The sequence below is a fragment of the Microcaecilia unicolor genome, chromosome 10 (genome assembly GCF_901765095.1).
Source record: "Microcaecilia unicolor chromosome 10, aMicUni1.1, whole genome shotgun sequence".
In the NCBI taxonomy this organism is placed as follows: Eukaryota; Metazoa; Chordata; class Amphibia; order Gymnophiona; family Siphonopidae; genus Microcaecilia; species Microcaecilia unicolor.
Window position 1 is genome coordinate 119,360,118 of NC_044040.1, and position 25,995 is coordinate 119,386,112.

The 25,995-nt window shown below is 44.1% G+C and overlaps 1 protein-coding gene across 2 annotated transcripts in view; it reads right to left on the minus strand.

Moving 5' to 3' along the window:
- Positions 1-25,995, minus strand: part of RYK (receptor like tyrosine kinase) — a 1,372,566-nt gene that overhangs the window by 285,161 nt on the left and 1,061,410 nt on the right. For both annotated transcript variants that reach the window (XM_030217203.1, XM_030217202.1), the window contains exon 12: positions 25,137-25,246. In XM_030217203.1, coding sequence (XP_030073063.1) covers positions 25,137-25,246 — 110 coding nt within the window. The remainder of the gene's footprint in view (positions 1-25,136; positions 25,247-25,995) is intronic.

Genomic DNA, 25,995 nt, shown 5'->3' on the forward strand with positions numbered 1-25,995 from the left:
AGACCCATCTCTTCAACAAGGAGTACCACAAAGATCAACAAATGTGAACTCCTACACATATATCCAGAATTGTCTTATAATATTTGCTTGCTACACTACTATCATGTTTCATCATTATCATGTTACCCAATATCCTTATGTAATACTAAATGTATATTCTCTTATATATTTCCACCATTCATGATGTATTGTAAGCCACACTGAGCCTGCAAAGAGGTGGGAAAATGTGGGATACAAATGCAATAAATAAATAAATAAACATCAGTAGGAGTTGGAGTCAGACAGTAGAAATATAGCGGAGTCAGAGTCTAAGGTTTGTTGTACTAACTTCAAAGCCCAGAAAACAGACATGCTGAGGAAAGCTCACCATATGCGACATCACTGCTTTGTGTAAAAACAAAGACTGCTGGTCCTCTGTGCTCACGTTGGGTAGGAAGGCACTCGCGCATGCATGGTGGGGGATGCTTCCAAAGGATTCTTAAAGATATAGAATGCTAAGTAGTGTCTGCACCGGGCTCCATCAAATGATATCACCCAAATGTGAGAAACAATGTCCTGCTTGTCCTCGGAGAATGCTCCGTTTACAGAGGGAAGTGTTTACAGACAACTTCAGAATCTCAAAGTGGATAAAACTATGGAGCCGATGAGATAAATCCCAAAATACCAAGGAAGCTCAGAAAACTCCAGACAGGACCTTTAAAGGATTTATTTAATAGATCTTATGAGGCGGGAAGTGTTTCGTGGGATTGCAGAAAAGCAGAGGTAGCCCCTTTACACAAAAGTGAGGACAGGGAAGAAATGGGAAACTACAGGCTGGTAAGTAAGCCTAATGTCCTTGGTTGGAAAAATAATGAAGTTACTACTGAAGGAAAGGATAGTGAACTTTCTAGAATCCAATGAGTTGCAAGATCCGAGGCAACATGGTTTTACCAAAGGAAAAACCTGTCAAGTGAATCTGACTTGAATTCCTTGACTGGGTGACAAAGAAATGGATAAAGGACATGTACTAGATGTAACCTACTTAGATTTCAGCAAAGCCTTTGATACAGTTCCTCACAGGAGACTCATGAATAAACCAAGCAGGCTGAACTTAGAACCCAGATGACAGAGGATGATGGCAAATGGAATCCGCTTGGTGGAAATGAAGGTGAATGGTGGAGTGCCTCAGGGATTGGTACTGGGTGACATGGCCAAAGGGACAGAAGGAAAAATTTGCTTTTTTTGTGGATGATATCAACAAAAAGGAGTACTGGTGGACCAACTGACTTATTGTAAAAAAATTCAACAGAAGGACTACCCAAAACAAAATATTCAAAAGGAAGAGTCAGTTTTCCATGACAACTGTCATAAGTACATAAGTAATGCCACACTGGTAAAAGACCAAAGGTCCATCGAGCCCAGCATCCTGTCCATGACAGCGGCCAATCCAGGCCAAGTGCACCTGGCAAGCTTCCCAAACGTACAAACATTCTATACATGTTATTCCTGGAACTGTGGATTTTTCTATGTCCATTTAGTAGTGGTTTATGGACTTGTCCTTTAGGAAACCGTCTAACCCCTTTCTAAACTCTGCCAAGCTAACCGCCTTCACCACGTTCTCCGGTAACGAATTCCAGAGTTTAATTACGCGTTGGGTGAAGAAAACATTTCTCCGATTTGATTTAAATTTACTACACTGTAGTTTCATCGCATGCCCCCTAGTCCTAGTATTTTTGGAAAGCGTGAACAGACGCTTCACATCCACTTGTTCCACTCCACTCAATATTTTATATACCTCTATCATGTCTCCCCTCAGCCGTCTCTTCTCCAAGCTGAAAAGACCTAGCCTCCTTAGTCTTTCTTCATAGGGAAGTCGTCCCATCCCTGCTATCATTTTAGTCGCCCTTCGCTGCACCTTTTCCAATTCCACTATATCTTTCTTGAGATGTGGCAACCAGAATTGAACACAATACTCAAGGTGCGATCACACCATGGAGCGATATAATGGCATTATAACATCCTCACACCTGTTTTCCATACCTTTCCTAATAATACCCAACATTCTATTCGCTTTCCTAGCCGCAGCAGCACACTGAGCAGAAGGTTTCAGTGTATTATCGACGACGACACCCAGATCCCTTTCTTGGTCCGTAACTCCTAACGTGGAACCTTGCATGACGTAGCTATAATTCAGGTTCTTTTTTCCCACATGCATCACCTTGCACTTGCTCACATTAAACGTCATCTGCCATCTAGCCGCCCAGTCTCCCAGTCTCGTAAGGTCCTTCTGTAATTTTTCACAATCCTGTCGCGAGTTAACGACTTTAAATAACTTTGTGTCATCAGCAAATTTAATTATCTCGCTAGTTACTCCCATCTCTAAATCATTTATAAATATGTTAAAAAGCAGCTGTCCTAGCACAGACCCCTGAGGAACCCCACTAACTACCCTTCTCCATTGTGAATACTGCCCATTTAACCCCACTCTCTGTTTCCTATCCTTCAACCAGTTTTTAATCCACAATAGGACTTTTCCTCCTATCCCATGACCCTCCAATTTCCTCTGTAGCCTTTCATGAGGTACCTTGTCAAACGCCTTTTGAAAATCCAGATACACAATATCAACCGGCTCCCCTTTGTCCACATGTTTGTTTACTCCTTCAAAGAAATGATGTAAATTGGTCAGGCAAGATTTCCCCACACAAAAGCCGTGCTGACTCGGTCTCAGTAATCCATGTCTATGGATGTGCTCTGTAATTTTTTTTTTGATACTAGCCTCTACCATTTTCCCCGGCACCGACGTCAGACTCACTGGTCTATAATTTCCCGGATCTCCCCTGGAACCTTTTTAAAAAATGGGCATTACATTGGCCACCCTCCAATCTTCCGGTACCATGCTCAATTTTAAGGATAAATTGCATATCACTAACAGTAGTTCCACAAGCTAATTTTTCAGTTCTATCAGTACTCTAGGATGAATACCATCCGGTCCAGGAGATTTGCTACTCTTGTTTCCTGAACTGCCCCATTACGTCCTCCAGGTTTACCGTGAAGTCAGTAAGTTTCTCCAACTCGTCCGCTTGAAATATCATTTCCGACACCGGTATCCCACCCAAATCTTCCTCGGTGAAGACCGAAGCAAAGAATTCATTCAATCTCTCCGCTACGTCTTTGTCTTCCTTGATCACCCCTTTTACCCCTCGGTCATCCAGCGGCCCAACCGATTCTTTTGCCGGCTTCCTGCTTTTAATATAACGAAAAATTTATTTTACTATGTTTTTTTTTGCCTCTAATGCTATCTTTTTTTCGTAATCCCTCTTGGCCTTGTTGATCTGCGCCTTGTATTTGCTTTGACACTCCTTATGCTGCTTCTTGTTATTTTCAGATGGTTCCTTCTTCCATTTTCTGAGGGCATTTCTTTTAGCCCTAATAGCTTCCTTCACCTCACTTTTCAACCAGGCCGGCTGTCTTTTGGAGTTCTGTCTTTCTTTTCTAATTAGTGGAATGTTTGGCCTGGGCCTCCAGGATGGTATTTTTGAACAGCGCCCATGCCTGTTGTACAGGTTTTACCCTCTCAGTTGTCCCCCTAAGTTTTTTTTCCCACCGTTCTTCTCATTTTATCATAGTCTCCTTTTTTAAAGTTAAACGCTAACATATTTGACTTCCTGTGTATAGTTACTTCAAGGTTGATATTAAAATTGATCATATTATGATCACTGTTATCAAGCGGCCCCAGTACCATAACGTCCCTCACCAGATCATGCGCTCCACTAAGGACCAAGTCTAGAATTTTTCCTTCTCTCGTCGGCTCCTGCACCAGCTGCTCCATAAAACTGTCCGTGATTTCATCAAGGAATTGTATCTCTCTAGCGTGTCCCGATGTTACATTTACCAAGTCTATATTTGGATAATTGAAGTCACCCATTATTGTCACATTGCCCATTTTATTTGTGTCTCCGATTTCTTTTATCATTTCTGCGTCTACCTGCTCATCCTGGCGAGGCGGACGGTAGTACACTCCTATCACCGTCCTTTTTCCCTTTTATACATGGAATTTCAACTCACAATGATTGAAAGGTGTGATTTGTGTCCTGCTGAATTTGTAATCGATCTGAGTCAAGGCTCTCGTTAATATACAATGCCACCCCTCCACCAGTCCGGTCCACCCTATCACTACAATATACTTTGTACCCCGGTATGACAGTGTCCCACTGGTTATCCTCCTTCCACCAGGTCTCAGTAATGCCTATTATATCCAATTTTTCATGTAGTGCAATATATTCCAACTCTCCCATCTTATTTCTTAGACTCCTAGCATTTTTACATATAGACATTTCAGAGTATGTTTGTTGTTCCTATTTGAATGATGCTTAGTACTGGACACTACTGATTTGCCATTTTTTGTCTGATCTTTAGTTGTATTTAAGGGCACCTGGCCTACCACGGTCTGTTGCGCAACCTCACTATCCAGAAACCCTATCTTCCATGTTTGTGAGGTATCTTTGCAAGATACCTTATCCCGAACCATGCGCTTTTGAGTGACTGTCGGCCTTCCTCCCATTTCTAGTTTAAAAGCTGCTTATCTCCTTTTTAAATGCCGATGCCAGCAGCCTGGTCCCACCCTGGTTAAGGTGGAGCCCATCCTTTCGGAATAGGCTCCCCCTTCCTCAGAATGTTGCCCAGTTCCTAACAAATCTAAAACCCTCCTCCCTGCACCATTGTCTCATCCACGCATTGAGACTCCGGAGATCTGCCTGTCTCTTGGGCCCTATACGTGGAACAGGTAGCATTTCAGAAAATGCCACCCTAGAGGATCTGGATTTGAGCTTTCTACCTAAGAGCCTAAATTTGGCTTCTAGAACCTCTCTCCCACATTTTCCTACGTCATTGGTACCCACGTGTACCAAGACAGCGGACTCCTCCCCAGCACTATCTAGAATCCTATCTAGGTGACGCGTGAGGTCCGCCACCTTCGCACCAGTAAGGCAAGTCACCAGGCGATCCTCACATCCACCAGCCACCTATATGCCTAATGATCGAATCACCAACTACAACAGCTGTCCTAACCTTTCTCTCCTGGGCAGCACTTGGAGATATATCCTTGGTGCAAGAGGATAGTACATCCCCTGGTGGGCAGGTCCTGGCTACAGGAGTACTTCCTACTGCACCAGGGTGATGCTCTCGTTCTAGGAGACCTCCCTCCTCCAGGGTAGCACAAGGGCTACCAGAATGGAGGTGGGACTTCTCTACAACATCCCTGTAGGTCTCCTCTATGTACCTCTCTGTCTCCCTCAGCTCCACCAAGTGTGCTACTCTAGCCTCAAGAGAACGGACACGTTCCCTGAAAGCTAGGAGCTCTTTGCATCGGGCACACACATATGACATTTCACCAACTGGGAGATAATCATACATGTGACACTCAATGCAAAAGACTGGATAGCACCCCTCTCGCTGCTGGACTGCTGACTCCATCTTAGTGTTTTTGAGTTTTTCAATAATTTAAAACTTGCTACAGTATTAAGGATATTAGCCTAATATAAAAGTGTCTTTTAGTTTATGTGGAGGGGCATAATCGAACGCGAATGCCTATCTCCATGGGCGTCTATGTCCGAAAACGGGTACATGAAGAGGCAGGGCAGGCCGTATTTTCGAAAAAATGGACGTTTTTCAGCTGGGTGTTTGTATTTTTTTTTTAGTGATAATGGAAACTAAAAACGCCCAACTCAAAAACATCCTAATCTGATCGCCCCCCTGACATGCCAGGACACCAACTGGGCACCCTAGAGGTCAGTGCGGTGGACTTCACACAACGCTCCCACATGCATAGCTCCCTTACCACAGATGCTGAGCACCCAACCCCTCTCCCCCAAAACCCAGTACCCACAAATGTACAACACTACCATAGCTCTTAGGGGTGAAGGGGGCACCTAAATGTGGGTACAGTGGGTTTTGGAGGCCTCCCATTTACCAGCACAAGTGTTACAGGTGGGGGGGGGGGGGGATTGGCCTGGGTCCACCTGGCTGAAGTGCACTGCGGTACCCACTAAAAGTGCTCCAGGGACATGCATACACACAGGCCTCGGACTTGTTGCTGCTATATAACACTGGCACACCAGTTGACACCTGAAGACTAATCTCTCTGAAAACGTCCTTTATTGGAATAAGCACGCTTACTCACAGCAGAAGTTGTGCCCCACTGGCAACGAGTCTCCCTGGTACTGAGATTAGCAGTAGGTCAGAGCTGGCAGAATGCTGTACAATGCCCTCTTTCAGCCACATTCACGGTAAGAACTAAGTTCTGTAACGTGGCTAACACGTGAAAGGGATCTAAAACTGACTTACAAAAATGGTCACTACCTCATAGACTACCAGAAACAAAACAGGGCACACTCTGACCCAGTAAGCAGAGGGAAAAGCACCATGGGAGTAGAGCCTATCAACTACCATCATCATGAGCATGTGGCACAAGCTAGTGGAATCACGGAGCCCAATACCCTACATCCACCACAATGCATTGCTGATGTGACTCTGCAGTGCCCTTAACAGAAAAGGTGTCACACTCACCCGAGAGCCACATCAGAACCAGGGAAAGGCTGTCAGAGGATAGAACACATTCTGCTGTCATGGAGGTGGGTACGGCATTTGAGGCTGGCATAGAGGCTGGAAAAAAAGTTTTTAAAGTGGGTTTTTTTGGTGGGAGGGGGTTAGTGACGACTGGGGGAGTCCGGGGAGGTCATCCCCGATTCCCTCCAGTGGTCATCTGGGCAGTTGGGGCACTTTTTTGGGACTTGCTCGTGAAAAAAAAGGGTCCAAAAAAAGTGACCCAAAATCGCGCTAAAAACGCTTCCCCCCCCCCCTTTTATCAGGTAAAGATGTCCATCTCTCCTCAGCCGATAACCACGCCCCAGTTCCGCCTTCACCACGCATCTGACACGCTCCCGTCAACTTTACCCGTTTCTGCGACGGATTGCAGTTGGAAACGCCCAAAATCGGCTTTAGATTATACCGATTTGGGTGCCCACGGGAGAAAGATGTCCATTTCCCGATTTGGGTCGCAATATAGGCGTTTTTCTCTTTCGATTATAAGCAGGATAGTATATTTTATGATTTATTTAGTGTTTCCTTCTTAGATGATAATGAAATGTATTTAAAACTCTGTAAGAGCACTCCTTGCTTGTTACTCTAATTACAATAACTGACTATCAATGAAGAGTAGTCCTAGGGGTGGGTGGGAATACTAAATTAGATCCTATCTGTTAATGCTGTGGTACAAAGCTTTTAAAATTAAGTGGAAAAGACTATGGAGATTAGTTGTTAAAATTTGCTTTTTATATTTTTATTTTTGCCTAACAGTAACCTACAATTCCTCCTTTAAACCCCAATCTTTAAGTTCCCAAAGCACAAAAGCAAAGTAGCGTTCACTTACCAGAGAAATGTCCTCTTCTCTCAGAACTTCTCAGAAAGAAAGTTCAGTGGGACCTTTCCTCTTTCCTCCAACGAAGCCTGTGCCACAGAAGTGCGCTGTGCCTCCTGTCTGTCAACCACCACGTGTGGAGCTGGTCGCACCTGAGAGGAAAAAATTGGTGTCTGCTGATGCGCGCTGTACTAACTGCCCCGAGGAAACCGCCGAAACTAACCCCTGGTCTTCCGACTCACCGGATTCCTGAGGGGAACCCCCGTCGCACTGAACACCCACTGTGGGCTGACAGCGGCACGACTCACACTCCCCCGATGCTGCTCTCCGGCCCCCACACCGGGAGCAGCGCGCTTAGCTGCCTCAGAAGGCACTGACATGCCCCACAAACGCCTGCCCCTCAAACAAACTCAGCAGCACGTCTAGCTTCTCTGTATGATTAAACAAAAACAAAGTCTCTTAAAGAGACGCTTACTTTTTTTTTTTTTTTTTATACTCAGGAGAGAAAGGCAACATCCGATCAGGCCCACAGCCCCGGGCGATGGAGGAAAGGTAGGGGGAGACCGGGAGGGACCTGGCACCACCAGGTGTACACCAGAAGCTACAAACAGCCACTCAACCCCTGACTGTGCTAAACTAGGCCCAAAGGACACCAGTATCCAGATCAAACCAGAGCTGCACAGAGATGTCCCTCCACCTGCTAGATAGAGAGAATACTGAGGTTTACTTGGCTGCACAGGTCTACATATAGCAAACCTCGGAGGTTCTCTCTATCCCCACCTGCTCGTAGAGGGACACAACCTACAAGTCTCTGGATTGATCTGAGGGACGCTATGGAAATAATATTTCAAAGCCTTTCTAAACATTAAATAGGTAGGAATTATATGAATGAAAACAGGAATAATATTCCAAATTTTACAAGACTGATATGCAAATCAACTCTCATGGATTCGTTTATACTGTACATTGTTAACAGAGGGAAAACCAAGTCTTAAAAAAAGAGGTAGAACAAACCATTGTCCTACCCGAAAGATAAGTTAATAACTGACTATGAGAAACTGGACTACTACCTGAAAATATCTTATAGACCAAACAAGCCACTTTAAAGTCTACTCGAGCCGTCACTGGCAGCCAATGACATTCTCTCAAAATAGGTGACACCTGATCATCTTTCTTACATAAGACATAAGTCCCTCATGAAAGGCTCCAGAGGAAATGGGATCGGAGGTAGTGTATTGTTATGGATTAAAAACTGGTTGAAAGATAGGAAACAGAGAGTAGGGTTAAATGGTCACTATTCGCAATGGAGAAGGGTAGTTAGTGGGGTCCCTCAGGGATCTGTGCTGGGACCGTTGCTTTTTAACATTTTCATAAATGACCTGGAGGTGGGGGTAACTAGCGAGGTTATCAAATTTGCTGACGACACAAAGTTGTTTAAGGTCGTCAAATCGCGGGAAGATTGTGAAAACTTGCAAGAAGATATTGTGAGACTAGGAGACTGGGCGTCTAAATGGCAGATGACTTTCAATGTGAGCAAGTGTAAAGTGATGCATGTGGGAAAGAGGAACCCAAACTATAGGTACGTCATGCAAGGTTCAGCGTTAGGAGTCACGTAACGAGAAAGGGACCTGGGAGTCATCATTGATGATACGTTGAAATCTTCTGCTCAGTGTGCTGCTGTGGCTAAGAAAGCAAATATATTATTAGGGAAGGGATGGAAAACAAAAATGAGGATATTATAATACCACTGTATCGGTCCATGGTGCGACCGCACCTAGAGTATTGTGTTCAATTCTGGTCGCCGCACCTCAAAAAAGATATAGTGGAATTAGAAAAGGTGCAGAGAAGGGCGACGAAGATGATTAAGGGGATGGGATGACTTCCCTATCAGAATAGGCTGAAGAGGCTGGGGCTCTTCAGCTTAGAGAAAAGGCGGCTGAGGAGTGATATGATAGAGGTATATAAAATAATGAGTGGAGTGGAAAAGATAGATATGGCGCGTCTGTTTACGCTTTCCAAAAATACTAGGACAAGGGGGCATGCGATGAAGCTGCAGTGCAGTAAGTTTAAAACAAATAAGAGAAAAATTTTCTTTACTCAGCACGTAATTCACCTCTGGAATTCGTTGCCGGAGATTGTGGTTAAGGCGGTTAGCTTAGCAGAGTTTAAGAAAGGTTTGGACGGCTTCCTGAAGGTAAAGGCCATAGAATGTTATTAAATGGACGTAGGGAAAAATCCACTATTCCTGGGACAAGCAGTACAAAATGCTTTGCTCTATGGATCCTGTTGGGTGATTGTGACCTGGATTGGCCACTGTCGGAAACAGGGTGCTGGGCTAGATAGACCTTTGATCTGTCCCAGTGTGGCGATGCTTATGTCTTATTCTCTCAAAATAGGTGACACCTGATCATCTTTCTTATGTCCAAATATTAATCTAGCTGTAGTTTTGAAACAACTGCAGTCGACTCAGCAACTTTTGAAGTATACCAGCATACAAAGCACTGCAATAATCAACCGGAGAGAGAATAATCATTTGTAGTATCAAACAAAACTGTTCTAGAAAAAAGAAAGAATGCACTGCCCTCAATTGATGCAACTTAAAAAATATTCTTTTACACAAGGTACTTATCTGACATTCCATATTCAATTGTGTATCAAGTACAACACCCGATACCCGTGATGATGTTTCAAACTTAAATATCTCCCCTGAATTTAAAATAACAGTTTTTGGCGTATCCAATAGTGTATTACAAAAATAGAGCCATTTCATTTTATCTGTATTAAGTTTTAGATAATTTTCAGATGCCCAATTTCATGTCTTATTTATACAATCCAATATCAATTTACGACCTTCTTCAAATCCAGAAGTTGTTGGAACTAATATAAAAATATCATCCGCATAAGAGGAAACATAATACAAAGAAGAATCCAAATAAGACCTCAATGAATTCCATAATTAGGAGATGAACCACTTGAAAAGATATTATTCTTTTTAACTCTACACCTATTTTCAAGAAGCCTCGAAACCAATTAAGAACTGGTCCAGACATTTCTAGATCACTAAGGGCTTCTTTTACAAAGCCGCGCTAACGATTCCTGCACGGCAAATCAGACGAAGCCCACAGCAACTGAATGGGCTTCCTCTTATTTGCCAAATCGAGAATCGGCAGCGCAGCTTTGTAAAAGAAGTCCTTAGCTTACTCAACAATGCAACATGGTCTACATTGTCAAAAAAGCCAGATGCATCAAATTGGAGTAGAACAGATGGTATCTTTTAACTTAGAAACAGCTTCACCCTCAATACTAAAGTCATCAATAAAGCCTCTGTACTGTGCATAGCTCTAAAACCATATTGTGTCTCATGTATACATAGAAAGTTATCCAAATAAGTCACTATTTGAGTTGCAACCAAAGTTTCAACAACCTTAGCCCCATGGTATACTTGCTATTGGACGAAAATTAGAGGAAATTGTTAAATTTGCACCTTCTGATTTTGGAATAGGTGTTAAGAATTATTTCTCCTAACTCACAGAGAAACATTCCTTCCTTCCTTAAGCGCTGAATTGACAAAAAAAGTCAGCCAACCTACTTCCTTAGGGACGCTCTTTAACAAATAAGAGAATAAATAATCAGGCAAACAATTTTTTAGTGAGAGAATCTAACTTAGTTAATACCTCGCTCTCCTGAATGATTTGAAATAAGGTCCATGTTTGATCGACTGGGATATCCCTAACAAAAAACTCTTCATTTCTACTCTCAATATCATATACAGAAACTACACCTGATAGGGATGATCTAATTTTCTCTACCTTATCTACAAAAAATGTTTCCAGTACCTCTGCTGACGGATGCTGTGTTTCAGGAATTGCAGTAATTGTTGAGGTATTATAAGACGTAATTACTGATTGATAAGTTTTAATAGAAGATCGCCATAATCATGTGACTTATTCCAAGCCCTTTCTAATTTTCTGCATGTTCTTTTCAATTCTCTTAAATGATCTGAATACTATGCTGGCTTAATTCTCCTTGATTTAAATTTTGCTTTTGTTTCTGGGAATTGATGCAAAGCATCAAAAACTCCTATTCCACTCTTGCAGCATCACACCTGATGTTGTCATCCCATGATCTATGTTATGTTGAATATAATTCCAGAATTTGTCCTCTTTGATCTTTCTTCGAGGACATAAATTCTGAACTAACTGTGGTCTTATCAATCAAGGAGAAGAAAAATAGAGTGTAAACTTAGCAATATTGTGATCTGTCCAGGGAACCTGCGACCAATCAATATCTGATCGCATACCAATCTCCCTTTGCTTAGGTAATGTGGCAACCAAATCTAGAGTGTGATCCTTCCTATGAGTTGGACTACTGATCTCAAACCTATACTGTAAAGATTCTTAAAAAATCTAATAAAAAGAAAGTTATCAACACTCTTTCTTCCTCAAGAAGATTATTCATATCATCCTTCTGTCTTGATGGCCCCAGTAGTTAAAAGGTGTAAGACTAACTTCCTCAACACCCGTAAAGTACATGTTGAGTAAACAGCAGGTTTGTGCTACAATCCCTCAAAGTGTTAATGAAGCAGATAGATACCTCCTATGATATGAAAAAAAAATTTAGAAAGCCTGATCACTAAGTGCTTGCTTTGAAACAATGCGGAGGAAACAGTTTTTAAACTGGAACCCAACACTCAGCACATCCAAAGGAATGTAAAAGACATTGCATAATTACAAAACAATCTTGAGGACATTGCTAATTACAATTACCTGAATATCTACCTGTTGAGACTAGCAGAAGGTTCTGTGAAGAAATACGACTCCTATCTGGTACAGCTTCTCCCTAAGTTGTAAAACATCACTTTTACTCAGCTCCTGGAGATCAAAAGGGCTCATTGGGTCCCAAAGTGATTGAATGGGAAATCAGCACATCTGCACCCTTTAGTGGCAAAACTCCTCTGATAGCCATATGTACTCCAGATTCTGAATGATGTTATTAATTGTCAAAGGTCAGAGGCTCACTACAGTTCCAGACTTTTCAAGTGCTACAGCAAGTAAGCGTGAGGAACTGCTTATATGTCTCCAACTGAAAGACCTGGGCAATTGATATGGATTACTCTACCTGGCACATGTTAATAATCCTGCATCATCACATTCATATTTTTACAAAGTTGGAAGATGTACAGAACTTTATAACAATGGAAAGAGAAACAACATATATAATTGGATAATGACAAAAGTGAGAGCTGTCAACGTCTAATGCTAGTAAGCAGCACAGGAGCCTGCATTTTTGCTATGTGCCAATGCATCTCATAAGAATAGTCATACTTGGTCAAACCAATGGTCTATATATCCCAGTGTCCTGTTTCCAAAAATTCAGGTCATTTGTGCCTGCAGAATCCCAAAGAGAAGCAAGATTCCATGCTGATCCCAAAAGGTGCCTTACACCTGGTCTAGCTAGTCTGAGCTCCAGCTGCATTTCACACAGTATATTTTAACTCTTTGATATCAGAAAAGCTACATGGAGAATGTGGGCATCGATCTCACTACCTCTTGCTTGCTAAGCAAGTGTGCAACCACGAGCTAATTCTCCTGCAGTTAGGGTTACCATACGTCCGGATTTACCCGGAGATATCCTCTTTTTGAGGACATGTCCTGGCGTCCGGACAGGTTTTGCCAGTCTGCCCGTTTGTCTGAATTTCTGGACAAACGGGCGGGCGGCAGCGGGCCTATTCTAGCCTCCCCTCCCCTTACTTACTATCTATTAAGTAATTAAGAGGGAAGATCTCACAGTGCGCAAATGACTCCAAACTTGTGGGTCACCCAAAAATAAAGAACTCCTCAACTTGTGGCACACCAATATTGGAGGTCTCACTGCTTCTCATCCTTCGAAACTCATGCCATCCAGCTATTCTACCCGACACCACTCAGAGTTGCAGTCATCTACCGCCCCCCCGATAAGCCCCTCTCTTCATTCCTTACTGACTTCGACGCCTGGCTTACCGTCTTTCTTGATCCCTCCTCTCCATCCCTCATTCTTGGTGATTTTAATATTCACATTGACAACCCATCCAACTCCTACGCTTCTAAATTCCTCACTCTGACATCCTCCTTTAACCTCCAACTCTGCGCCACCACCCCTACTCACCGTAATGGCCATTGTCTCGACCTCTTTCTCTTCTCTTCCTGCTCACCTTCCAACTTCTGCACCTCAATCCTTCCAATCTCAGATCATCACCTAATCACCCTCTCACTTCATCACCCCCCCCCCCAACCTCGCCCAACTACAACCACTGCTTTCAGGAATCTCCAAGCCGTCGACCCCCCTACCCTATCCTCTCACATCTCCAATCTCTTCCCTTCCATCTTGTCTTCTGAATCCGTCTACAAGGCTGTCTCTACCTACAATGAAATTCTCTCCACTGCTCTGGATACCCTAGCACCATCTGTCTCTCGCCCCACTAAGCGCATCAATCCTCAGCCCTGGTTAACCCCTTGCAACCGTTACCTTCGCTCCTGCACCCGTTCTGCTGAACGACTCTGGAGGAAATCTCGCACCCTGTCAGACTTCACCCATTACAAATTCATGCTGTCCTCCTTCCAGTCCTCCCTATTCCTTGCCAAACAGGAATATTACTCTCAATTAACCAATTCTCTTGGCTCCAACCCTCGTCGCCTCATCGCCACCCTCAACTCCCTACTTAAAGTGCCCTCCGCTCCCACCCCCCCCTCACTCTCTCCTCAAACACTAGCTGACTACTTCCGCGATAAAGTGCAGAAGATAAACCTTGAACTCGCTTCCAAGCCTTCTCCTCCCTGTGACTTCTTAACCCACTCCCTCAACCAACCTAACCTGGCCTCCTTCTCCTCGATCACCGAAGAGGACACTGCTCGCCTTCTTTCTTCCTCTAAGTGCACCACCTGTTCCTCTGATCCCATTCCCACCAATCTGCTTAACAACATCTCTCCTACAGTTATCCCCTCAATCTGTCACATCCTCAACCTCTCTCTCTCCACTGCTACTGTCCCTGACACCTTCTAAAAGGTAAAATTACCTGCTTCTTGCTCCGAGCTGCAACGATTTGGAGTCCCAGTGAGCAGCTGCAACCCAAAGACGTTTTTCTCTCAAAGACGTCTATTTTTCTGTTTTTTTTTTTTTAACGGAGCCAGCGGGAGGGGAGAGAAAAGGAGGGACCTGGAACCACCAGGTTTCACTTGCTCATGAAGAGCCCTCAACCCCAGGTACTTAACAAAACCTAAACAATTAGGCTTGGAGACCTAGCCAGAGCTGCAGCTGTGTGACCACACACCTGCTGAGATAGAGAACATACTGAGGAGTTTCCGGCAGCACATGACCACATATAGGGAGGCAAAAGATTGCTCTCTATCTCCACCTGCTGGTAGATGGACACAACCACCAGTCTATGGATTGATCTGCTTGATGAAATATTCCATAAAGTAAAACAATAAGCAAATACAAATAAAGCAGGGTCAAAAGCACTCTTATCTCCAAGTAATACTGGCTATGAATTTTGGCTAGTATAAAATACAAAAACTTGATCCTAATATTTAAAGGTCTCTCCCTTCCCCTTGGATCAAGATTCTCTCTCCAAGGTTTTGATCCTTTACATTCCCCCCCCCCCCCCCCCCCACTCTCGTCGATCTTTTCAGATGTCTCTCTTATGTCTCCCTTCCCACGATCAGCTATGCCTAGACATTACCAGACATTCTGCTTTCTCTTCCCTTCCTTAATCGCTACACATTACTAACTGTATCTGATATCCTGATTCAACGTTAACAAATCTATGTAAGCCACATTGAGCCTGCAAATAGGTGGGGGAATGTGGGATACAAATGCAATAAATATATAATATATATATATACCCTGGCTCACAGTTCTAGAATTCGCTCCTTTTGAATATGCAATTGGAAAAATCATACCAAAAATTTAAAAAATTACTAAAACCTGGTTATTTCATGCTAGAGAGAGTACCTGCTCATAACAAGTGATTGTTCCTCTGTCTTGAACTTGATGGTGAAGTGGAACATAAATGTCAGAATTAAAGTAAACTAAAATTATTCCCATTTCTAAATTATCTATAAACTAGGAAAAAAGGCCCGTTTCAGACACAAATGAAACGGGCGCTAGCAAGGTATTTGTCGGAGTGTGTAAGTTTTACAGAGTGTGTGCGAGAGTGAGTGTGTGATAGAGAGACAGTGAATGTGTGAGTGTGTGTGTATGACAGACAGAGTGAGACTGGTCAGGAGGCAGAGGGCATTCAGCTGTGAAGGTCAGGCAGTTGATGATATTCTGATGAATTATTTCAAGTCTAATTTTGGCAGGGAAAGGGGTTGTTTTGAGAGGACCTGAGGGAGAGGATGATATATATGGGAGCAGCAGGTCTGAGATACAAACTGGATAACTATGGTGCAAAGCAAAACAAAAAGCACAAGTGGACCTTCAGGAACAGGAAAGAAGGAATTCTTTATTAAATAGACCCTCTGGGGAGGCCACTGGGAAGGATGCTGGATCCCAATTTGAAGTTACAACCTTTGAGATAGGCGGTCTCATTTCCTGACATTGTGCGGGATTGACAGATTTCTGCCTAACTCTCTATTTTGATTACGCTATGTGATTCATACTAATATGAGCACTGGACATTGCTGTGACCCCTGACGCAGGCGCTTGGTCGCTGAAAAATGGCCCGTGTCTGGTCCATTTAATAAAGAATTCCCTTTGTCCTGTTCCTGAAGGTCCACTTGTGCTTTTTGTTTTGCTTTGGTTTCTTGTTGTACTTGAGTAGAGAGGTGTGGTAGCTGTGTTAGTCCACTTTTAAAGGTAATCAATAGAAATAAAATAAAATAAAACATGGAAAAGAAAATGAAACCTAAACAATAGAAAAAGGCCCGAGTCTGGTTTTATGGATGTGAACAAATTTATTAACCCAACAATAGTGCAAGTTACTTCAAATTTTCTGTAAAGTGTCTCTAATTCTAATGCAAAATTGGAAAAGGGGAGGAAAAGACTTCAGAAGCTCAGTTTGGATGCCAATTGCATAGTATACATATCAATACTAAGCAGCTTCCTCATGAGTCAAAAAAACCTCCCAGTTTTTACTATTTTAATTATTTTTTCATTTCATGTGCAACAAAATCGGAGAGAGATAATGAACCTGGGGTGGGGTTGCTGAAACCCCACCAACCGAAGAAGTCCGCTGAGTCACCCCCTTCCTCCTTGTAAGGAACGAGGAAGACAGTGGCATGCCTCCAGCCCATTAGATTGGAAGCTCTTTTGAGCAGAGACTGTCCTTTTTGTTAAACTGTACAGTGCTGCGTAACCCTAGTAGCGCTCTACAAATGTTAAGTAGTAGTAGTAGAAGTGATGCTTGCACTCCCCAAGACTGTACATGAACTGAGCATGCTTGGGGAGTGGTGGCTGGAGGTACCCTGCTGACTTCCTTACTCCTGAGGCAGTACAAAGAGGAAGGGGGACACTTTGGCAGTGGATTTCTTCAACTGGTGGGGCTTCAGAATCCTCACCAGCAAAGGTAAGATATCAGGGGGAGGGGGAGGAAATGTGTGCTCCCCCAGCCCACCCCTGCCCTCCCCCCCCCCCCCCCCCCCATGGACTGCTGGCTATGTCTGCCTTTAACTGCAGAATTAATTGAGATTAAAAATTTTAATCAAAATGCAGCCATACAAAAATTCTAGAATTTCAACTTTAGCAGCCAATGCTTCCTACCCGATAAGGTATGCATCTTTGAAGCACAGATCCAGAAGCGTAGCAGCAATGATGTGAGGAGCTGTTTTAACACAGGAAAAGCGTCTTTTCATGGCATCACTTGAGGCAACATTCATCCACAGTAGACCATGATCATCAGAAGAATGCACCTTGCCCTGCAACATTGCAACTGGACTGTAGATGCATGTGTCATCTGATGATACTTCAAGTGTTGCAGCATAAAATAGCTGCAACACTTCTACCATGTGCTCTGCGAGTTCCAATTCTGCAGAAGAAAGTGTGTTAATGCCTCCATGGTCCACATTGAACAGACTGTCAGCCCTGCACTGTTCAATCAGACAATCCAGCATTATGTAGGTGCTGTTTCAGCGTGTCTCCACATCCTGCAGAAGTTTGTGCTGGTACATCAAAAGACTTTTGACAGTCAGGAAACTTTCTGGATGCCTGCTCGATATGCTTCAAATGTGAAACAATCTTGCAGGCTTTTTTGATCAGAGCCAATGTCACAGATCTCAGGTGTGTTCTGTGCACGGATCATATTCACAACATTATCGCAAACTCCAGTGTTTCCTTGCAGTCCCCCATTGCATTACAGTTTCTTGCAGCTTTGAAGCAATATACACATTTTCATGGTAGTCCACTCCTCAAAAACCATCGCGCTTAAGATAACATTAGCCTGATTGGTCCACGAAGACAGTGTCCCATGAAGCTGAGCAATGAGCGGGTTTTTGTTGGATTTGTCCACATGTCAGTTGTAAAGGACACCCATTTTTGTCTCTCCTAGTAATTTCGTTAACATGCTCAACAGTGGTATTGTAAGTTGCACGCATGAGTGAAATATGGTAATATGGTAATACTTCTCTGATTTTTGTCTGTAATGCCAAGGATCTACAGGATCAGCAAATTGCTTTTCCTGGCTCAGCAAGTTTTTCAAAGAAATTCCAAATTGGATTTGTTATCATTTTATATTTTGGGTTTATTGACACCAGACTACTATAATAAAATAAAGACCAACTAACCAACCAAAAACTAATTCACTACTATGAAACTGTTTAAATTTTCCATATATTAACAGAGTAGCACCCCCCCCCCCCACCCCTTGCTGGCCTAGTAGTCAGAGATACAGTCAGAGGGCAGTGAAGGCTGAGGCTTGAAGCTGGAACGTGTACGAAAGATTCCACTAAGGTAAATAGGCTGATTGAAGGGAATTTAAGCTATGCATGTTATTTCAATGCAGACTCAGAGCTTTAAGTTCTTCAAGTTTCTAACTGTTTTGCTAGTAAATGCATTGAATCTGTATCTCTTTGGATATGAGTTCTGTTTGGTATTATTCTGATGCATTGGTTGTACTCTTGGGGCCATTTACTGAACTTCAGCGTCTTGCCCATAGCAGTATTAATTAGAGCACACTTTGTTTTGCTCCTTTTGCTGCCAGAGCTGGGGAGCTGCTTCTTTTGCTGCTGGAGGTGAGCTCCTTTTGTAGTACTGGGTGTGGGACTGGATTTTGGCAACTACCGTAAATAAGAGACCAGTTTCAGCTGTAACCGATACCCTGCAGAAAGTTTTTTTGCAGAAACAAACAATGAAAACAGCTTCTGAGTTCGGTTTTGGCACCAGAACTGAAATTGACACTGAATTTCACTCAGTTCTATTTTACAGGAGCTACAGTTGGTAAATGAGGAACTCCAGGTGGTGGCCACATGGATATAGAATCATTAACTGAAACTTAGTAAAACCGAGACAACGTGGGTAAGTGATGACACCCTCATCACACTTTCAAATTCTGATAGTATAAGGGCAAATGATCAAAACCAAATATCTGTGTGTTTGATTTGATCAGATGACAACAGTGATTAAAGCAGGATTTGGATGGCTTTGAATGAAATCATCACATACACCTTACTTTAGAAATTTGCTTACAGTGGTACATGTTCAGATTTTTACCAGAATTGACTAATAGGCTATAGGTTGACCTACCAAAAACAGCTTTCAAAAGGAATGTTATAAAACAGAGCAACTAGGATGGAGGGAGGAGGGGGTCTAGACCCTGAGGCATCATGTAACTGTTAAAACAATTATAGCAGCTGCTAGAAGAATATTATTATTATTATTATTTATTGCATTTGTATCCCACATTTTCCCACCTATTTGCAGGCTCAATGTGGCTTACAAAAACCTGTAATGGCTTCACCATTTCAGGGAGCAGAAATACATTTGGTGGTACAGAGATAATAACAAGGCTAGCTGAAATGTCTATATGCGAATGCCAGGAGCCTAAGAAATAAGATGGGGGAGTTGGAATATATTGCACTAAATGAAAAATTAGATATAATAGGCATCTCTGAGACCTGGTGGAAGGAGGATAACCAGTGGGACACTGTCATACCGGGGTACAAATTATATCGTAGTGATAGGGTGAATCGGATTGGTGGAGGGGTAGCATTGTATATTAACGAGAGCCTTGAATCAAATAGATTGAAAATTCTGCAGGAAACAAAACACTCCTTGGAATCACTGTGGATTGAAATTCCATGTGCAAAGGGGAAAAGGATAGTGATAGGAGTGTACTACCGTCCGCCTGGCCAGGACGAACAGACGGATGCGGAAATGTTAAAGGAAATCAGGGACGCAAACAAACTGGGCAACACAATAATAATGGGGGATTTCAATTACCCGCATATAGACTGGGTTAATGTAACATCTGTACACGCAAGGGACATAAGATTTCTTGATGAAATCAAGGACAGCTTCATGGAACAGCTAGTTCAGGAGCCGACAAGAGAAGGAAAAATACTAGACTTAGTCCTTAGTGGTGCTCATGATCTAGTGCAGGGGGTAACGATACGAGGGCCGCTTGATAACAGTGATCATAATATGATCGGTTTTGATATTGGCATTGAAGGAAGTGAAACTAGGAAATCAAGTACGCTAGCGTTTAACTATAGAAAAGGTGATTACGACAAAATGAGAAAAATGGTAAAAAAAAAGACTGAAAGGAGCAGCTCACAGAGTAAAAAACTTGCATCAGGCGTGGATGCTGTTTAAAAACACCATCCTGGAGGTTCAGGACAAATATATTCCACGTATTAGAAAAAAGGGAAAAAAGACTAAACGTCAGCCGGCGTGGCTAAACAGTAAGATAAAGGAAATCATTAGAGCCAAAAAACAATCCTTCAGAAAGTGGAGAAGAGAACCAACTGAAAGTAACAGGATAGATCATAAGGAATGCCAAGCCAAATGCAAAGCGGAGATAATGAGGGCAAAAAAGGACTTTGAGAAGAAATTAGCGTTGGAAGCAAAAATACATAGTAAAAATTTTTTTAGATACATTAAAAACAGGAAACCGGCCAAAGAGTCGGTTGGGCCGCTGGACGAAAATGGTGTTAAAGGGGCGATCAAGGAGGACAAAGCCGTAGCGGAGAAATTAAATGAATTCTTTGCTTCGGTCTTCACCGAGGAGGATTTGGGGGGGACACCGGTGCCGGAAAGAATATTTGAAGCGGGGGAGTCGGAGAAACTAAACAAATTCTCTGTAACCTTGGAGGATGTAATGGGTCAGTTCAGCAAGCTGAAGAGTAGTAAATCACCGGGACCTGATGGTATTCATCCCAGAGTATTAATAGAACTAAAAAATGAACTTGCGGAGCTACTGTTAGAAATATGCAATCTGTCCCTAAAATCGAGTGTAGTACCGGAAGACTGGAGGGTAGCCAATGTTACTCCGATTTTTAAGAAGGGTTCCAGAGGAGATCCGGGAAATTATAGACCGGTGAGTCTGTCGTCGGTGCCGGGCAAGATGGTGGAGGCTATTATTAAGAATAAAATTGCAGAGCATATACAAAAACATGGACTGATGAGACAAAGTCAGCACGGATTTAGTGAAGGGAAGTCTTGCCTCACCAATCTAATGCATTTTTTTGAGGGGGTAAGCAAACATGTGGACAATGGGGAGCCGGTTGATATTGTATATCTGGATTTTCAGAAGGCGTTTGACAAAGTGCCGCACGAAAGACTCCTGAAGAAATTGCAGAGTCATGGAATCGGAGGTAGGGTATTATTATGGATTAAGAACTGGTTGAAAGATAGGAAGCAGAGAGTAGGATTGCGTGGCCAGTATTCTCAGTGGAGGAGGGTAGTTAGTGGGGTCCCGCAGGGGTCTGTGCTGGGTCCGTTGCTTTTTAATGTATTTATAAATGACCTAGAGATGGGAATAACTAGTGAGGTAATTAAATTCGCCGATGACACAAAATTATTCAGGGTCGTCAAGTCGCAGGAGGAATGTGAACGATTACAGGAGGACCTTGCGAGACTGGGAGAATGGGCGTGCAAGTGGCAGATGAAGTTCAATGTTGACAAGTGCAAAGTGATGCATGTGGGTAAGAGGAACCCGAATTATAGCTACGTCTTGCAAGGTTCCGCGTTAGGAGTTACGGATCAAGAAAGGGATCTTGGTGTCGTCGTCGATGATACGCTGAAACCTTCTGCTCAGTGTGCTGCTGCGGCTAGGAAAGCGAATAGAATGTTGGGTGTTATTAGGAAGGGTATGGAGTCCAGGTTGCGGATGTTATAATGCCGTTGTATCGCTCCATGGTGCGACCGCACCTGGATATTGTGTTCAGTACTGGTCTCCGTATCTCAAAAAGATATAGTAGAATTAGAAAAGGTACAGCGAAGGGCGACGAAAATGATAGTGGGGATGGGACGACTTCTCCTACGAAGAGAGGCTGAGAAGGCTAGGCTTTTCAGCTTGGAGAAGAGACGGCTGAGGGGAGGATATGATAGAAGTGTATAAATAATGAGGGAAGGATCGGGTGGATGTGAAGCGACTGTTCACAGCTATCCAAAAATACTAGGACTAGAGGGCATGAGTTGAAGCTACAGTGTGGTAAATTTAAAACGATCGGAGAACAATTTTTCTGTCACCCAACGTGTAATTAGACTCTGGAATTCGTTGCCGGAGAACGTGGTACGGGCGGTTAGCTGACGGAGTTTAAAAAGGGGTTAGATAGATTCCTAAAGGACAAGTCCATAGACCGCTATTAAATGGACTTGGAAAAATTCCGCATTTTAGGTATAACTTGTCTGGAATGTTTTTACGTTTGGGGAGCGTGCCAGGTGCCCTTGACCTGGATGGCCACTGTCGGTGACAGGATGCTGGGCTAGATGGACTTTGGTCTTTCCAGTTGGCACTACTTATGTACTTATGTACTTATGTTACTTACTCCTCACCGGCCTCCCACTTAGCCATCTATCCGCCCCCTTCCATCTGTTCAGAACTCTGCTGCACGTCTCATATTCCGCCAGAACGATATATCATATCACCCCTCTCCTCAGGTCACTTCACTGGCTTCCGATCAGATACCGCATTCAATTCAAGCTTCTCCTTCTTACCTACAAATGCACTCAGTCTGCTGCCCCTCACTATCTTTCTACCCTCATCTACCCTTATGTTCCCGTAGCCCGTAACCTCCGTTCACAGGATAAATCCCTCCTCTCAGTACCCTGCTACCACCACCAGCCAACTCCAGGCTCCACTCATTCTGCCTCGCCCACCCTATGCTTGGAAACAACCATTCCTGAGCCCTTACGCCAAGCCCCCTCCCTGTTACAGGTACGGTATTATCTGCAACAAAAGACTGTGTGTGTGAGAGTGACTGTGTTAGAGAGAGAGAGAGTGAATGTGTGTGTGTGACAGAGAGAGTATAAGGAGTGTGTGTGGTTGTCGAGTGTGTTCTGTGAGAGAGTGTGTGTGTGAATGTAGAAACAGTGTGGTGGACAGTGTATGACAGTGAGAGAGACACTGTGTGTGCCAGAGATACCTCCCCCCCTCCCTCTGTGTGGTTGTGGACCCCCACCCCCTTCTTTTCCCCCTCTCCCCCTCCTCTCAGGTCTCAGGACCCCCCCCTTTCCCCCTCTGGTCTCAGGACCCCTCCCTCTTCCGTCTCCCTCCCCCCTCTCAGGACTCTGAAACCCCTCCCCTCTGGCCTCAGGACGACAGATGACATCCCATTGCAATGTTGGAGGCGCAGTATCCACCCTCCGCCACAACCCTCCAAAGTCGCCGCCCTCACCCCTCCCCCCAAGTTGCCACCACACCATCCTCCACCCCCCCCACATATTGCCACCGCTCCCCCCTCTACCCACCCCCACCCCCCGAGGTCGCACCAGCCAGTGCTCCACCTTCCCCCAAGGTCGCACCAGCTACTGCTCCACCCTCCACCCCCCCCCCCCAAACAGGTCGCCGCCGCTCCCCCCCCCCGTCCTACATCAGCTCAGTGCCGCTCCCCCCCCCCCTCGGTCCAATACAAAAACAAAAAAAATCAAATTGTACCTTTAAAAATGGTTTTAAAAGGGAAGCAAGGCCCTGCAGCCAGCCATCGTTTGTCAGCTGTGCATCCGCTCCTGTTCTCATCTTTGACGTCACTGCCCCTGGAGAAGAACCCCGGAGGAGTGCACTGCGCAGCGACATGAGAGGTGAGAGGAGGAGCGGATGCACAGCTGACAGCCGATGGCTGCCTGCGGTGCCCCGCTTCCTTTTTAAAAGCATTTTTTGTTTGTTTTTGTATCGGACCGGGGGGGGGGGGGGGGGGGGTAGCGTCGCTGAGCTATGTAGGAGGACGGGGGGGGGGGGGGGGGGGGGGAGCGGCGGCGACCTGTTTGGGAGGGGTGGAGAGTGGAGCAGTGGCTGTTGCGACCTCGGGGGTGGGTTGAGGGGGGGAGCAGTGCCAACATGTGGGGGGGGGGGGGGGGGAGGGTGCTTGTGGTGGCAACTTGGGGGGGGTGTAGGAGTGAGGTGCTGCAACTTTGGGGGGGCATGGCGAAGGGTGGATACTGCGCCTCCAACGTTGCTATGGGACGTCATCTGTCTATGTGAAACGCACCTCCAACGTGTCAAATAGGTTGAGCGATGCAATTGGTTGAGTGTCAATGCTCCGCCCTCGACGTCATCACGTTGTGACGCGAGGGCGGGGCAGACACTCATGGAGGAAAAGCGATCGCAGCCACTTCACTTTTATAACGTTGGGAAAGTGAGGCTTCATTAGAATGTTGGAGGTGCGTTTTATACAGAGAGATTAGCCATTTAGAATATCAGTGGTAACTGGTACAATTTTGTTATTTCTACTTTGTGTCTGGGCCAGACATTTTCCTTCTGACTGCTAGTGGCTGATTTATGAGGCCTTAATATTTTTTCTCTTAATCAAGTATGCTTCTTTCTCCTTATACTCACTCCTTTTGGGATTTGTTTATCTTGAAGCTGTAATTTTCCATTTCTCTAATTCTGCTCTCACCTCTTCCGAAGTTACCAGCAATATAATATATGGAAAACCCCATTCATTTACTGCCTATTTTAAGGTAACAGATTACTCGATGTTTACTTTCTGAATGCAGCCCTTGGCCTCTTCCAGGTTCTTTTAAATGCACTAGCTCAGAGGTTTTCAACCCAGTCCTTGGGGCACACCCAGTCAGTACGGGTTTTCAGGATATCTCACCTGAATTCAATGGACATATAGACATATAGGGCCCCTTTTACAAAGTAGCAGTCTACCACACGCTAAATAGGAAGCAGACGGGTGGTACTTCCCACTCCCAGCACCGTCATATCCACAGCTACAAAAATATATTTATTTTTGTAGCGCTGAGGTGTACCTGGCGGTAATCGGGCAGTGCCACGTGCTGCCCGGTTACCGCCAGGTTAGCACGGGAGCCCTTACCGCCACCTCAATGGGTGAAGGTAAGGGCTGTCCTCCAAAATGGCCACGCGGCAAGTGCTTTACTTGCCACACGGCCATTTCCTGCAGAAAAGAAAGACTACCCTTTTACCAGCTGCGGTAAAAGGGGGCCTAAGCACGTGTCAAAATCATGCGTCCACGTCAGCGCAGGCCCCCTTTTGCCACAGCTTGGTAAAAGGGGTCCACAGTATAGAGGTTTTAGGTCTTCCAAGAAGCAGATAAGAAGCTTAACAAACCAGGTCCTGCTATTTTAAATCATGACAAAAGGTACTTACACGCAGTTTCTAGCAGCTAGATCTTTATGAATGACTTCTCTTCTGGACAAATAACTCATTCCACAAGCAATCTGAATGGCCATATGTACAAGGTCCTGTTGGGATATTGCCTAGAAAGGAAATGGCAAAAAATAAATCAATATAAAAAGTAGCAAGAGAAGGATAATTTCATTGAACACCACAATCTCACAAGCTGCTTGTTCTGAGATTATTATGTTACCCACAAAGGAAAGATATTCAACATAAAGGGATCTTTCACTTGCTCATCTTCCAATGTGGTATATATCATTCAGTGTAAAAAATGTAATGAAGGATGCTATATTGGAGAAACAGGCCAGATGCTTAAGACAAGATTCAATTTACATAGACATCACATGAACAATACAGCCAGTATGGCCCCCACCCCGGTGGGACAGCACTTCACAGAACCAGGACACTGTACCAGTGATTTCACAGTGAGAATACTGAAAGGTAACTTTAAAACCATACAAGAACGTAAGACCTTTGAAGTCAGAATGATTGAATATTTTAACACCCAACAGAAAGGACTTAACAAGGACCTGGGGTTCCTAGCCCATTATAAACTATAAAGCTGTATGTCTCTGTTGATCACCCCACCCCTCACCTATCCACACCCATCCTGTTAGAATATCAATGATATGCTTTGATGTCCCCATGCATACCTCCGACCCACCCCCATCCTCCCACCCTGTCAGACTGTCATAGTAATGCTTGAATGTTTTCACTTATATACACTGTCAGCTAGCACATTTGCTTATTTCCGATCTGACGAAGAAGGGCAACCTTCGAAAGCTAATCAAGAAATGTATTAAGTTATGTCCAATAAAAAAGGTATCAT